This window comes from Hyperolius riggenbachi, chromosome 11 (assembly GCF_040937935.1).
Source record: "Hyperolius riggenbachi isolate aHypRig1 chromosome 11, aHypRig1.pri, whole genome shotgun sequence".
Classification (NCBI taxonomy): domain Eukaryota; kingdom Metazoa; phylum Chordata; class Amphibia; order Anura; family Hyperoliidae; genus Hyperolius; species Hyperolius riggenbachi.
The window spans coordinates 172,348,607-172,362,903 of NC_090656.1; the positions used below are offsets into that span (position 1 = coordinate 172,348,607).

Genomic DNA, 14,297 nt, shown 5'->3' on the forward strand with positions numbered 1-14,297 from the left:
TACCACCTTTTTATGGAGAAAAAAAATCTTCAGCACCATAGGGAACTTCTTGTACTGCGGTAGCTTAAAAAGAATGTCCAATAGGCCATAGAACATAACAAGCAGAGCTGCCTCAGAGAGCACTGAATTGTATTTCAACAAAACCTTACATTACTATAGTAAACAAGGGCTAAATGCAGACTTAAAGGTGCGGTAACCCAAGAAAATGAAGGTGTTGGCACTGCAGATCTAAAGAAAATTCTGCCCTTACCCATATAAAACCTAATTAAAACCTAACTGGAATCAAACTAAAAAAAATAATGTCACAATTCAGCTAGTCAAGAAAAAATTACTTTTTTTTTTCTTTTGCTTGAACAATACCAAATGTTATAGATAAGGTGACAAACAGATATAAGGAAATAAATAGTAACATAAGTTGGTAAATCGGGTTTTTTGGGGTTTTTTTTTGGGGGGGGGGGGGGCACTATAACCTTTTTTAGTCATGCATCTATAGTCCTTAGAAATAACATATCTGACTCTAGTCAACATCCTCTTTGATTAACTCATCTATTTAATCCTACTTTCAATAGAAAATCTGCCTTCAATAGAGACAGATCTGAGCAGTTAGGTTTAGCCTACTACCCTAAACTACTGTGATGCTTTTAATGGTGCGATCACAAGGACATGATGAGGTTAAGAGTTTCATATAACACCTACATGGTTTATCATATGTGCATTTTCACACACATGCTCTCCATCTATCACCCTCCAAATTGATATCCAAAAAATCAATCTTATCAGGAGTTCAGTTGCAACCATTGTTACTTCTCTCTTTAACCCGTGTCACTTTAGCGGTGATCATAGAAGTGTTTAGATAGCTGTTCTGGAGATGATGGGTTTTTGATAACATCAGGACTCAAGGGTGGTGTTGGAGGACTCCCAGTGTGAACCTATGGTAGATGCCTGTGTAGATATTGATGGTGGAGGGGTGAGATTATACCTCCCATCACATCCAGAGTGGCCGTACATCTATAATCTACCCTTCTTTGCAGCTATATGTTTTCTTGAGAATTGGTGATGTAAAACCTCCAGTTAAAGAGAACTTCTCTAACATCTGTTGCTAACTAATCTGGGTTTGCAGTTGTGGAGTATAAAACTAAGAATATATCTGAGGATTACACGCATACTAAGTTAACTGCATGTATGGATCTTCTGAACAACTAGTTACCTATTAAAGGGGCACAGGCAAATTTAGGAAGCATCTCCCACTGTGATATAAGTACAATAACAACAATACAATTTGTAAAACCCTTTTCTCCCATAGGACTCAAAGTGCATACATATGTCTCAGAAGAAATAATAATGTGCTCATAATTGCCAGACTTAACAGGTGTCCTTTCAGTTTGTACTTAAAATGCCTCCAAGGGTTGGCTGTCTTGATTGGGTGTGGCAAGGAGTTCCAAAGTGTATGGGGCAGCATGGCAGAAGGCTTGGGCTCCAAAAGTTTTGAGGTGGAGTTATTAGATTCTGTTGATCTGAGGTTCTGGGAGGTACAATACAATTTAACAAACCATTCTGGTCCTAAAATGTGAATTGAATGTTAGTAGGCCAACTTTGAAGATTTTCGATTTTATGGGTAGCCAGCGGAGTGAACAAAGGATCGGTGTTATGTAGCAATGGTGGGGATGGTTAGTCAACAGCCTTAGCAATGGCATTCTGTACTAGCTGCATAGAGGGCATTGCAATATATGACCTGCATAGAGGGCACTGCAATAGTCTAACCATGATGTGATGAAACCATGATCTATTGAGCTATGGTTGGAACATCCTCTGTAGGTATGAAGTATTTAATTTTAGCAAAGTTCCTTAGATGAAAAAAATAAATATTTCACAATAGCTGAAATTCGGTGCCTGAAGTTTAATTTCTCATCGGTCAGTACACCCAAGTTGTTTAAAAAGTCAGAGCTATTCAGGTATGAGCTCCCTTCCCTCAGAAGAGACTAATTCAGACTGGAGATGCTTTGCTGCCAAGCACTGACCTCCAATGACAAGAACCTCAGTTTTGTCACCATTTGAGTTTAAGCCAGTTGTCATTCATCCACTCCTGAAGCTCAGCTAAGCAAGCATATTTTTGGGGAGTGGGGTCTGCCAGGCCAAGTTTGAATAATAAATATAGCTGGGTGTTTTTAAGATATGCGCAACCGATAGCTATTTACTATACTGTTAAAAAAAATCTACCAGTGGCACAGCCTGGTTGAGCTAAGTTGGCCCTTACAAATGTATATTTATTGCAGATTTCACAATCCTATTAAATTATTATTAAAATTAGTGTCAGTGGTTTCTAATAATGTATTTCCTATGCTCAATATATTTATTGAAGATGCAGAGATGCACTTTGTTGGAATAAATGTAAAGTATACTGGATTTAGAGTGCGCACACAGTCTGATGGCCTCTGGCACAATCAAGTCTCTGTAAACGGGAAACTCCCAGGTTGGTGAAGGGCTGGTCACACCCCTATAGACATCCAATCAATGCAAAAGGACTCCAACAAACAACACTTTTCAGGAAGGATTTTAAATTTATTTCAGCTAATATAGATCTGGTTACCTAGCAACAAACCAGCACAACCTTTCAGGCTAGGTGCCCTTTATCAAGCCCTGGTTTGTTGCTCTATAACTGCAACTATAATTGCTGAAATAAATTGGAAATCATTCCCGAAAGGGTCAAGTTCAGTTGGAGTCGTTTTGTATTGATTGGATGTCTATAGGGGTGTGACAATCCCCTCATCAATCTAGGAGCTTCCCGTTTATAAAGATTTAATTGTTAATTGTGCCAGAGGCCAGCAGACTGTGTGCACATTCTAAATCCGGTATACTTCACATTTATTCCATGGTATACTGGACTTACACATGTCAATATGTACCATGTTTCCCTAAAAATAAGACAGGGTCTTATATTCATTTCTGCTTCAAAATATATGTTAGGGCTTATTTTCAGGGGATGTCTTATTTTTAACAACAATCCACATTTATTCTTGAACAAAAAAAAAAATTCAACATTTATGCAAATCCAGTCGTCATCCCCTTCTGAAACATCATTATTACTCTCATAACCCTGAATTCAAAGCCAGACCGAGGCAGAAGCGATAGAGGCTTCAGCCTCAGGGCGCAGTGTAGGAGGGGGTGCACACCTCATCCAGCTATCATTCCCCTACTTGTGTTTGAAGAAAAACGAAATAACAAAATAGGGCATACACAGCAGTGACTGCAAGCCAGATGACTAGAGATTTAGGTGTTTTGGGGGGGAGGGGGGCGGGGTGAAATCAGTGTATGATGGCTGGGGTGGGAGGGATGGGGGGGTGCATTTTGGTGTCACAGCCTTGAGTGCTGGAGGACCTTGTCCCGGCTCTGCCTGAATTCCATCATAAATCTCTTGTGACTCCATTGCCTGACTTTTTCTTTGTACTATGGGGAAGTTTGCTTTCCTTGGTGAAAGGTCTACAGTATCTGTCCTGCTGCATTCTATTGCCAATTGATTTTATTTTTTTAACACGTATACCAGAGCTGCCTATACACTATTTACATTGACTGTTTTATGAACTGTATCTAGGGTTTATTTTTGAAACAGGACTTATACTTTATTTCAAGCATTCCCAAAAATCCTGAAAATTCATGCTAGGGCTTATTTTTGGGGAAACAATACAAATTACCAGTTTTGCACAAGTATAGTATAGGGAGTATTTTATCTGCAAATTGTTCCTGATATTTTGGTACACAAACGGTTTAATAAGTTATGCCTGTTATCACAAGTCTGTCTTGTTAATACTGAATTTCTCTCACTCTCTTACTGGTTTTCTGTTTACACTTTGTACCAGGTGTGAAATATTGACCTATAATTTTGACTACTACTACAGTGTTTCCCCTAAAATAAGATTTCACCCAAAAATAAGCCCTAGCTTATATTTTAAGCATGTTAGAAATATAAGTCCTCCCCTGAAAATATGGGGAGGTGTGCAGTCTCTTATTGCTCCTCCCTTGTGGCTGCGCCACCCCTTCCATTCACGTATAACGGCTCCATTTTCATGGCTGATCGGCGCTGACTCATCTCCGCACAGGCTCCGTGATTGCGCTCTGTGATAATCAATGTGCGCCGGGGACACATTAGCACATGCAAACACATTCATTCCGACAGAGGGGAGCGCAGTCATGGAGCCAGTGTGGAGATGGGTCACAGCTATGAAAGCAGAGCCAATATATGCAAATAGAGGGGGACACAGCCACAATGGAGGTGCGGTAAGAGACTGCACACTTCCCACACCCTAATAAAGCGTCTACCCCTTTTTTTGGGGGGTGGATTAACATTAGACACTGTCTTGTATTTGGGGAAAAACAATGTCACACGCGCTCTAGTGGCCGGACCGCACAATGCCTTCCAATCGGTTTCAGCACACAGACCATGCAATCTGTGGTCACAATCGGTGCACGGAAACCGCTGGAAATTTGGCAGCAGACCGACTAGGAGGTAGCTTGTGAGTTTCGATAATACAATTCACACACTATTTCAGGGTATAACTGCCACCACCTCTGTTACCATGGGACAGAGGAGCCCACTGACTGGCTGACTCTAGACCTGCAAATAGAAAACAGTTAAACACACTCTATTGTATCTAGCTATCCACAATAGTAGCGACTCTTCAGAAGCCAGGGTTCAGATTTGTGTTGCTGAATAATAGGTGTAGCCGAACAAATAAATGACGTTAGCGTCGTTTATTATAAATACAATATAAATAAAATCAAGAATTATAGAGATAAATAATAGAGATAAATGGCTGCTGGGTGGTCCTCTGCCCAGCAGCAGGTCTAGTTGTAATCCAGATGATGTTAAGATGGAGGACTGAAGTCTGCCTGCTGGCAATGTGCTTTTGATGAAGCTGGTTTGGGGGGGTGGCAATGCCTACCCCCTCTGAATTAACCACCAATGACAGCACACCTCCTCCTAGGGGAATTTTGAGCTTAAATTGTAAAACACTGTAACTTATAAATGATAAATGTCATATTTAGGCGGACAGCGGATTCATAATTGTCAGAAAATACCGATTAATATGACATCTTGCATGAGTGCGTTAGGCTGTCCTGTCCCTAGGAAGGGTCGTACACCAATAACCGGACGGGTTATTGTTATGAATTTTATATCAGCACATTGGGCAGATTTTAACAAATAAGTCTATATGAATTTCATAGCTGTGCTCTACATGGTTTTCATTTAACAGACAGAAATCATAAACCACATGCATTTAAATCTGTTCCCCAGCAGTGCCACTGTGTCTGAGTTCTTCAGTGGACTCCTGTGGAGCTAGCTTCCTTTGGCCTCCCCTGGATGAAAGCCACCTTTTGGTGTGTTAATTATCATCTAAGCGTGACCAGTTAGAACAACCTTTGAGTTTTACACCAGGATTCCAGCTAGGGTTTCACACCTCTGGCTAATTAACAAGTCACAGGCAAAAGGCTTCATGAACATACTTCCTCTAGCAGCTATGAAAGCTAGATTTCCAAAAGAAGACCCCCCATGACATCAAATGTTGATCTCGCAATGCAACGACAATTGGTTCAGGCAACCGATTGCGATTTCTGGTCTCACGGCTCTTCCATGACAAACAGTATGGCTAAAACATGGTAGCCTAACTTCCTCTAATAAAGAGGATGCTTATTATTATTATCCCCTGGTAAGGTTGGGTGTAGAACTGCTTCTACAGAGAGGACCAAGGTTCTGCACGTACAGGAAAAAAGGCAAAACCCTTTCTGTACTCCCTGAAAGTGAATACAGTTAAAACTTCAGTTTTTTTTTTTTTTTTTAGGATTTCAGTAATTTGTAATAAACACATTATTTTCCCTTAAATGTTATCATGCTGTGCCTAATCTTTTAGAGTAGAGAGGAATTTCTGAGTTTAGATTAACTTTAACAATCATTGTATGGCTTATGTGACAAGTAGCATGTTTTCTATGGTGAAAGAAGAGGAACAGTGAGCAGGCAGTATCCCACAAATAGAAATACCAACAGCTGTTGGTCAAGGATACTGATGCAGAAGGATCCAATGTCAGATGACACCTGTTCACTAAGTAGATCGTCTCCAACACAATCACAAAGAACCAGTTCTGGTGAGGAAAGTATGCGGTGTGTGCTTACCTTAAAGCTAAATGTGCACACTGGATTAAACTCAGGTGAGGCGGCTGGAGCAGATAATGGCAGCCCATTCTAGTTAACATTGCCCCCCCCCCCCAAAGGAAACCGGAATGGTAACAAAGAGTCAGAGTCGACTAAATGAATGAAGAGGAGGAGGAGGCAGTTGTTAAGGACCAAATCCGACAGCAGTGCCCAGTGCCCCCTCCCATGATGGAGTGCCCCCCCCACGTTGTCTGCCTGCCAGAAGCCACTCTGTTGTGCACTGCATGTTGTCCAATTTGCTAGCCTATGCCTCAAACTTCCTCATCTGTGGGTATGAGGCTTTAGGCATATTAACATTAGCAACACTTCTAAAATAATATCTGAGGATGATCTTACACTTCTGAATCCGAGTCCTGCTCTTCCTCGCTCTCGGAATCACTGAACACAGCTGTAAACTTGCTCATACCCCTTCCATTACTTTCACCTTCAACAGGAGATGATTTCACATCAACGTCAGGCCAGAGATTGTCTTGGTACTCCTTCAGCACATCTACAATAAAACAAACAACATTTAAGAATAGAGGTTTTCCTTTTGTACTAGTTTACATCGGACCCTGTAAGCATGGACCTTTATTCCCCCATGCTGGTTTAAAGGTTAAGAGGAAAATGTCTATCCTTCTCTCTCTAGATGGCCTGCTGTGTCAAAACCCACAAATATTCCTATTACATAGTAAACAAAACTCTCTTTGAAAATTCATACTTGCGTTTCTGGCAGCTGATAGAGGTAAATTGGGTTTAGAGTAAACCCGGGGCAGTTTAATAAAAGAAAAAAAAGTGAGATACTTACCTAGGACTTTCGGTGTCCTCCTTACCCCCACCATTGCCACGCACGGACACTGTGAACATATCTGACAAGAGCTTGTCGGATATGTTATTATGGCCGCGCTCTCCGTCATGTATGAGCAGTGTCACTGACCTGGTGGCAGAGGAGACCGTTGTGCTGAGGGTAGCAACTCTTGCGGCTTGACACCCAGTACTTCTGGAGTGGGAACAGGAGCACTAGGGTGTGCAGGAAGCAGGAGTGCTCGCAGGATCCGATGAGGAGCTGAGCAGACGGGAACCGCGGCACTCCCCTGGCCGGAGTCGGGTGGTGCAAGGACTCAACGACCAGCGTGGACAGTAGCAAGGTAAATCCTAGGACAAGCAGGAGTCGACAACAGAGCGGGTTCTCAGACGGGCGGAGTTCGGCAACAGAGCGGGTAGTCGGAGCAGGCAGAGGTCGGCAACAGAGCGGGTAGTCGGACAGGCAGAGTTCGGCAACAGAGCGGGTAGTCAGGCAGGCAGGATTCATCAACAGGCGGGCAGTCAGACAAGCCGAGGTCAGGATTCCGGGGTAACACAAAGACAGACTATAAGTCACGGCACGGGAGTACACACACCTGCTGCAATACTACAGCAAGGAGGCAATGCACTCTCCAGACTTAAATAGGCCTCCTTGGCGCGCACAGCATGACGCGCCGCGCGCGCCTGCGCACCGCACACCACGCCGCGCGCGCATGCGCAGATGCGCGCACGCACGCGCACGCACGCGCGCACGCCCAGACGTGCACGCGCCCGCACGCGCAGCGCCCGCACACGCAAACGCCAGAACAGGAGATACACAGCAGTCATCCTTGTGCACACAACGCCACACAACGCCTACGCCAGCGCCCCCTGACGCCAACGCCTACGCCGTGCAACGCAGCGCACACTGGTGAGCACCGACAGGTCGCCCCGCCGAGACCCACCAGGACGACCGCCAGTATCCGTGCGTACTGGCCGCCTCCTCTGAACAGGTAACTGACCGTGACAATGCCCCCCCTCTAGAGGCAGCCTCCGGATGCCCTTAGTGCCTGGCTTCTCTGGGAAATCCTTATGAAACTGGTTAACCAGATGGGTGGCATGGACGTTGACTGCTGATTCCCAAGAACTCTCTTCAATGCCATATCCCTTCCACTTGATGAGATACTGGATTTGATTGTACCTTCTTCTGGCGTCCAAGATTGCTTCCACCTCATACTCCTCTTCTCCTTCCACTAAGATCGGTGGTGGTGGATTCATTGCTCTACCAGAAAAAGGGTCCATAGTGGTAGGTTTTAGTAATGCCGTATGAAATACAGGATGAATCTTAAGATTATCAGGGAGCTCCAGTTCAAAAGCCACCGGTCCTATCTTCCTTTTGATAGGAAATGGTCCAATGAACTTAGGACCCAGCTTCTTGGAAGGACAGGCCAACTTGAGATTTACAGTAGATAACCAGACTGGATCCCCCACTTTAAAGTCTGGACTGTCTCTTCTGTGACGATCAGCCTTCCTCTTGTAATTTTCCTGAGCTTGAGCCATGGTTTGTTGCAAGGTCAGGTTATTTTCCTGTAACGTCTTGATCAAACTGTCGGAAGCAGGTACTAATGTCTCTGAAAACATGTTTGGCAGAAATGACGGATGGAACCCATAATTTGCGAAAAATGGAGATTGTTGTGTACTTGAATGAATGGAATTGTTATAAGCGAATTCGGCTAATGGCAGGAGTTGGACCCAGTTGTCTTGTGTTGATGATAAGAAACATCTCAAGTACTGTTCTAATGTCTGGTTGGTGCGTTCTGTCTGGCCATTTGACTGTGGGTGATACGCAGATGAGAAGTGTAGCTGAATGTTCAGAGATTTGCACAAGGCTTTCCAAAACCGAGATGTGAACTGTGTCCCCCTGTCCGAGATGATGTCGGCTGGAACCCCATGGAGGCGCACAATTTCTTTAATAAAGACTTCAGCTGTCCTTTGCGCTGAAGGAGTACCTTCCATAGGTAAGAAGTGCGCCATCTTGGACAGACGATCAACAACCACAAAGATGGTATTACAGTTCTCTGATCTTGGCAATTCCACAATAAAATCCATAGAAATGGAGTGCCAGGGTCTGGGTGGTACTGGCAGTGGGTTAAGTAGACCCCAAGGTTTAAACTTTGATCCTTTAAATCGACAGCATACGGGACAGGCGGTTACGTATAACCTGCAATCTCTTTTAAGCTTGGGCCACCAGAATGAGCGTTGCACCAGATCCTGAGTCTTCGTGACACCAAAATGACCTGCCAGTACGTGATCATGACAGGATTCGAGGACTATGTGCCGCAATTCTTCTGGCACAAACATCCTGTTACCGAACCACCACAGGCCCTCCCTTTCTTCCAAAGAATCCTTGATGACTTCTGATGGGCCGGTTGATGCCTGACGGAGCTGGTTAATTAGGGCTGGTTGAATAATCAAGAAGTTCTGATCGGATAAGATTGTATCGGGTGTGCTCGGATTCTCATCTTCTGGAAACATACGGGATAAGGCGTCTGGTTTTGTGTTCTTTGAACCTGGTCTGTAGGTGATGTGGAATGTAAATCGTGAGAAGAAAAGAGCCCACCTGGCCTGCCTTGGATTCAACCTCTTGGCGGTCTTTAGGTATTCGAGGTTCCGGTGATCTGTAAAAATAAGTATAGGCTGGGCTGCCCCTTCCAGAAGGTATCTCCACTCCTCTAATGCGACCTTGATAGCCAGTAACTCTCTGTCCCCCACATCGTAATTCCTCTCCGCTTCAGACAGTTTTCTTGAATAGAATGCCACTGGATGTAGCAAAGCCCTGATTCCCTGTCTTTGTGATAGCACTGCCCCTACCGCAGAATCGGATGCGTCCACTTCTAACACAAAGGCCAGTGCCGGGTCCGGATGTCTGAGAACAGGAGCAGATGTGAAATGTTGCTTAAGCTTATCAAATGCCGCCTGAGCCTCTTCATTCCATATGAAGTGACTATTCTGCCGTGTGAGTTGAGTGATGGGAAGAATAATTGCGGAAAAGTTTTTAATAAATCTGCGATAGAAGTTGGCAAATCCCACAAACCTCTGAACTGCCTTTCGGTTAGAAGGAGCTGGCCAGTCCAGGATTGCCTGGATCTTCTGTGGATCCATCGTAAATCCTTCGTTTGAAATGATAAGTCCTAGGAACTGTATAACCTTCTTCTCAAACTCACACTTTTCGGCTTTAACGAACAGATTATGTTGTCTAAGGCGGGATAGTACCTGACAGACCTGATGGCGGTGCTCCTCCAATGAGGCTGAAAATACTAGGATATCGTCTAAATAAACTATTATAAATTGATCGATAAAGTCTCTCAACACGTCGTTTATAAAATACTGAAAGGTCGCCGGGGCGTTGCAGAGCCCAAATGGCATAACCAAATATTCGAAATGTCCATATCGTGACCTGAAGGCAGTTTTCCACTCGTCTCCGGCTCTTATTCTAACCAGATTATATGCTCCCCTTAAATCCAATTTGGAAAAAATTCTGGCTTCACGGAGCTTCTGGAAAAGTTCTGGAACCAGAGGTAGTGGGTAACGATTTTTGATAGTCACTTTATTAAGCTCCCGATAGTCTATGCAGGGTCTTAGTGTTTTGTCTTTCTTTTGAACAAAAAAGATTCCTGCTCCTGCTGGAGAGATGGAGGGCCTGATAAATCCTTTTTTAAGGTTCTCTTCAATATAAAGTTTAAGTGTTTCTTGTTCCGGGTCGGATAGGGGAAACATACGCCCAAACGGAATCCTGGATCCTGGAACTAAGTCAATCGGGCAATCATACGGTCGATGAGGGGGTAGACAATCTGCCCTTTTTTTATCAAAGACATCGAGGTACTCATGGTACTGGGATGGAACGATTTCTTGAAGTCTTTCTGACGTACATAACAGCGAGCCAGAAGTGATTGGGTTAGCAGGTAAACAGCAACTTCCACAGTAGACTGAATCGAAAGAGATGACTCCTGAGGACCAATTGATACGTGGGTTGTGTGCCTGAAGCCAGGGTAGTCCTAAGATTACCGGAAACATTGGTGAAGCTAGAAGGTCAAATTTAAGTAATTCATGGTGAGTATCGAGGAGAAAAGTGCTGGTGGGAACTGTTTCCATAGTGACTGGCCCTGAACAGACGGTTGATCCGTCAGCTAAGTGAATGTGAAGTGGTTCTTTGCGGGGCTGCATTGGAAACTGATGATGGGTGGCGAATGAAAGGTCCATGAAACAACTGCAGGCTCCGGAGTCAATGATGGCGGTGGTTCTAATGATTCTTCCTGGGAACTGAAATGAAACAGGAATGGTCAGATGATTGCTAAACTTGGGGAGGCAGCTAGAAGATAGACTTCTAGATGAATAAACCTTACCCATGGGTCGGACCGGGCACATCTTGATCAAGTGACCAGCAGCTCCCCAGTAAAAGCATAGGTTCCCTTGCCTTCTTCTGTTCTTTTCCTCGGCCGATACAGGAGAACGCATAACCCCTAACTGCATTGGTTCCTCCGGATCCATCGTTGTAGTAGGAGCTGCGCCAGAAGAAGAAGGAAAAGCAGGAACCCAGAGTGCACGGGAGGAGTTGCCTGCTGCTTTTTCCATTTGTCGCTCCCGTAGCCGACGATCAATCTGGATTGCCAGATCAATCAAGGCATCAAGAGTAGCTGGTATTCCCACCCGAGCCAGTTCATCTTTTAAGGTTTCAGATAGTCCAAGGCGGTACTGGTGTTTCAATGCACCCTCATTCCAGTCTGTATCCGCTGACCATCTGCGGAACTCGGAAGTGTACTCCTCTACTGGTCTTCGACCTTGACGTAATTTACTTAATCCTATTTCGGCTGTGGCCTGTCGCTGTGGGTCATCATATAATACTGCCATGTGGGTGAAAAAGGCTTCTGTTGATGCTAAAGCAGGGTGTTCTTGATCCATCAACCTGTGAGCCCAAGTCTGAGGATCTCCCTGGAGTAATGAAATAATAAAGCCCACCTTTACCTCCTCATGGGAAAAAGTACGTGGCTGCAGAGAGAAATAAAGCTGGCAGGCATGTTTAAAGGCTTGAAATTTCGATCTGTCTCCAGAAAACCGTTCCGGTATGGGAACTCGAGGTTCAGGGGCTAGTGGAGCAGGTACAGGAGCAAGGTTGCCTGCTGCTGGTGCTTGTGCTTGTGGTGCTACGGCAGGGGCAGGCGCCTGCCTGGGTGCAGCTGCTGCGAGGGTGTCCATGCGGCCTTCCAGCCGTTGGTGGCCTGCTTGGAGCTCCTTCAGGGCATCTGTCAGTGCGGCCATCTGATTACAGAGGGTGGTTAGAACCGTTGCTACCTCAGCGGTCTCCATTGTTGGCTGTAGTATTATGTCACTGACCTGGTAGCAGAGGAGACCGTTGTGCTGAGGGTAGCAACTCTTGCGGCTTGACACCCAGTACTTCTGGAGTGGGAACAGGAGCACTAGGGTGTGCAGGAAGCAGGAGTGCTCGCAGGATCCGATGAGGAGCTGAGCAGACGGGAACCGCGGCACTCCCCTGGCCGGAGTCGGGTGGTGCAAGGACTCAACGACCAGCGTGGACAGTAGCAAGGTAAATCCTAGGACAAGCAGGAGTCGACAACAGAGCGGGTTCTCAGACGGGCGGAGTTCGGCAACAGAGCGGGTAGTCGGAGCAGGCAGAGGTCGGCAACAGAGCGGGTAGTCGGACAGGCAGAGTTCGGCAACAGAGCGGGTAGTCAGGCAGGCAGGATTCATCAACAGGCGGGCAGTCAGACAAGCCGAGGTCAGGATTCCGGGGTAACACAAAGACAGACTATAAGTCACGGCACGGGAGTACACACACCTGCTGCAATACTACAGCAAGGAGGCAATGCACTCTCCAGACTTAAATAGGCCTCCTTGGCGCGCACAGCATGACGCGCCGCGCGCGCCTGCGCACCGCACACCACGCCGCGCGCGCATGCGCAGATGCGCGCACGCACGCGCACGCACGCGCGCACGCCCAGACGTGCACGCGCCCGCACGCGCAGCGCCCGCACACGCAAACGCCAGAACAGGAGATACACAGCAGTCATCCTTGTGCACACAACGCCACACAACGCCTACGCCAGCGCCCCCTGACGCCAACGCCTACGCCGTGCAACGCAGCGCACACTGGTGAGCACCGACAGGTCGCCCCGCCGAGACCCACCAGGACGACCGCCAGTATCCGTGCGTACTGGCCGCCTCCTCTGAACAGGTAACTGACCGTGACAAGCAGTAAGCCAAAGCCCATGTACGAAGGGGTGCGAAGTGTGGTCACAAACTTTCAGAGGGTCCTGTGCAGCAGCATTAGTCTTGAGGATGACATCAGAAGGCTTTGGGGGATCCAGAAGCTTCCATCTTCTTAGGAAATTAACCAACTTTTTATTTTCAAAACATCTTGGGCCTGATTCACAAAGCGGTGCTAACAGTTAGCACGCTGGTGAAAAGACTTATCACGCCTAAACTCAGTTTAGGCATGATAAGTTTAGGTGTGATAAGTTTAGGTGTGATAAGTTTAGGCATGATAAGTTTAGGTGTGATAAGTTTAGGCATGATAAGTTTAAGCACCAACTGCGTTAGCACCGCAGTGCACAGCTGATCAAAAGTTTTGCGCTAGCAAAGTCTGGTGCACTTCGCATAGAGTTTAATGGCGCTGCTTTGCGTGCGGGACTTTGCATGCTATCTACACTTATCTAAACTTAGCATGCCTAAACTTATCACACCTAAACTTATCACACCTAAACTTATCACGCCTAAGCTGGCTTTTCACCAGTGTGGTGCAAAGGTTATCATGCCTAAAGTCTTTTAGGCGTGATAACTGAGTTATCACCGCTTTGTGAATCAGGCCCCTTGTGTTCATGATTGTGTCTGATGAAAGTCTAGTGTGAGTGCAGGTGTCTATCAAAGTCCTTCACAACACCATTAGTGATTTATCGTGTTGGATCACAAAAGCTCAATTCTATGATTATTCTGTTGTTGGCACCACAGCAGGGCACCTCTCACTTATACTGCCCTCTACTAATCATCACAGAACAGAACTGTCTACTGAGCAAAAAGCTGAGAGTCTTGCCAGTACAGCAATTTCCCCTAAACTGTCACTTGAAATGGTCACTAACAATCATTTTGGGAAACAGTGTTTATGTCACGTAACTGATTTCCAGGTATAGTAGCCTGTGGCTTAATCTCTGCACATATAGGCAAATTACACAGACTGCAGGTCATGGAACAGTGAGTCCCAGGAGATATACTGACATAGCAGATTCAGGCAGTGGAGCGGAGCTTGCAGTTTCATAGAATC

General features: G+C 45.7%; 1 protein-coding gene across 10 annotated transcripts in view; it reads right to left on the reverse strand.

Annotated features, from left to right (window-relative positions):
* The window catches only part of LOC137538200 (uncharacterized), a 448,115-nt gene that overhangs the window by 249,454 nt on the left and 184,364 nt on the right, over positions 1-14,297 (reverse strand). For all 10 annotated transcript variants that reach the window (XR_011024708.1, XR_011024707.1, XM_068260237.1 and 7 more), the window contains one exon: positions 6,539-6,692. Coding sequence is in view for 8 of the 10 variants with exons in the window: in XM_068260237.1 (XP_068116338.1) it covers positions 6,539-6,692 (154 nt within the window). In the remaining 2 variants the exon portion in view is untranslated. The remainder of the gene's footprint in view (positions 1-6,538; positions 6,693-14,297) is intronic.